At 28.9% G+C, this 2,074-nt stretch overlaps 1 protein-coding gene across 1 annotated transcript; it reads left to right on the top strand.

Annotated features, from left to right (window-relative positions):
- Positions 1–658: 658 nt before the first annotated feature.
- On the top strand, positions 659–2,072 carry LOC111397690. The gene is made up of 3 exons (XM_023024688.1): positions 659–772; positions 1,215–1,303; positions 1,925–2,072. Exons 1-3 carry the CDS (start codon positions 749–751, stop codon positions 2,070–2,072), a joined length of 261 nt encoding a protein of 86 aa, XP_022880456.1. The 5' UTR covers positions 659–748.
- The last annotated feature ends 2 nt before the right edge of the window (positions 2,073–2,074 follow it).

The raw sequence follows: 2,074 nt of genomic DNA on the forward strand, positions 1-2,074 counted from the left end.
TAATAATATATTATATAGTATTACCTTATTTAAAAGTTTAATCCATTAGAAAGATTTTATTTATTTAAATATAATTTTCAATAGATTCGATTACCTTATAAATTCGAATAGATGTTTTGCTTACTGATTTCTAGTTTCAAACAAATTGCATATATCAAATAGTTATCACGAATCGATCGATTACAAAATTTTAGTCCTATTTTTTAAAGTAATATTTTCAAGTTGTTTACATAAATATTTATTTTGCAATATTACCATTTCTTTCTCACATTCTCTATCATGAAAACTATTACATTATGTTTGGTAATTTGGAGATTAAAAAAATAAAAAAAATAAAATCGATAAAACATGTCACATACTTCTAATCAATCGATTACAACGTACGAAACACGTCCTTAATATATTTCCTGGCTTATCTTCGGATAACACGTAGAAACAAGTTGGCTTGATTGGAACGGATCATAAGAAGAAGAAAACAGAAGGCTAAGCACCTGGTTTTGCTTCTTTAAGTCAAAATTTTCTTCACAGCCCACAGAAATACGGGCTTCTAATTATACTTATCCAAGCAATCGCAATCTGTATATTGCAAATGGGAAATATTCTATTTCCATGCAATTACCTTTCCAAAGTCACAAGTATAAATACATATATTGCATGGCTGTTATATTTATAACCTGTCACATTAAGAAGCGTATACACTTAGCTTCTCAAAGTATCAACAATACAAAAAGCACTAAAAAGAGATTATATGGGTCGTTGGATGAAACCCGAGGTACGTAAGTGCGATCGCTTCGGAGAAATTCTATCTGCTTCTTTTTCGTTAGTTTAGTCATATTAAACCTATTTTTTAAGAATAGATTTTGCGAAAAGTGGTTTCTAAATTGCTAGCCGCTAGTCATCGACAATATGTTGAAAAAATTGAAATTGACTCAACAAATGTAGTGGCCCTTTTTTTTTTTTTTTTTCAAAATAGAATTTTAGATTAAAATTACATGTCGTTATGTGCTTTTGCCGTGAAATTCAAATGATAATTAACTTTATTGCAGGTTTCATGTTAGGATAACTTATACTCAAATAAAAAATAATAGCAAAATATATGTTATTTTTCTACAAAATTTTAATTGTTTACATAAATTATTTTGTCTTAATTAATTTTTCAAAAAAATAGTAATGATTTCCAAATTGAAACTTTTAATTAATTTCGTATGTGACAGGTTTACCCTCTTGTGGCTGCCATGACTTTCGTCACTGGGATGTGCCTATTTCAGCTAACGAGAAATGTCTTTTTGAATCCCGATGTGAGGTATACTGTTGTAATTTAACTTTTTAGATATAATCATTTAATCCACTATTATACGAGATATGTAAATTTCATGTTCAATTCTCACCATGAACTATTTATAAAACTTTCATTAGTCACTTGATAAATAAACTATGCCCCTGTTTAATCATCATTAAAATTATAATTTATTTTTCTCTTACTTCTTATTAATCAGATGTTCTTCAATAAAATAGTATTACACGTAATCCCAAAAAATATATATTTTTCTTTTTCACATTCTTAAAATAAAAAAATAAAAAAGTACTATTCCAAACATTAACCCTTTTTTGAGCCCTATTTTTCCATCAAAATATATTTTTGAACATTGATTTGACCCAATTTTGACTATACATTCTACAACAGAATAAAATGCATTTTTTTGAAACTTTTTCTTATTTTTAACCATATATTCTCCATCATAATACTATTGTAAAATGCATTTTTTTGAAAAAGAAATGGGGCTCAAACAACCCCTAAAATTTGAAATAATGGGGACCAAACAGGCCCTATACTAATCTAAATGTGAAAGCGCGCCTTTTTTTAAAGTAGTTTTTATGATGGATTTCGACTTTTTATTGAATTGTTCGTATGTGACATATGTAGAATCAACAAAGCTCACCGTACAACGGTCGTCCTAGAGAACCAAGAGGAAGGTGAAAAATATGCACAACACAGCCTCCGAAAGTTTCTTCGCACACGCCCTCCGGAGGTGATGCCAACCATCAATCGTTTCTTCTCTGAACACAAGTGAAT

This window comes from Olea europaea, chromosome 7, assembly GCF_002742605.1.
Source record: "Olea europaea var. sylvestris chromosome 7, O_europaea_v1, whole genome shotgun sequence".
In the NCBI taxonomy this organism is placed as follows: Eukaryota; Viridiplantae; Streptophyta; class Magnoliopsida; order Lamiales; family Oleaceae; genus Olea; species Olea europaea.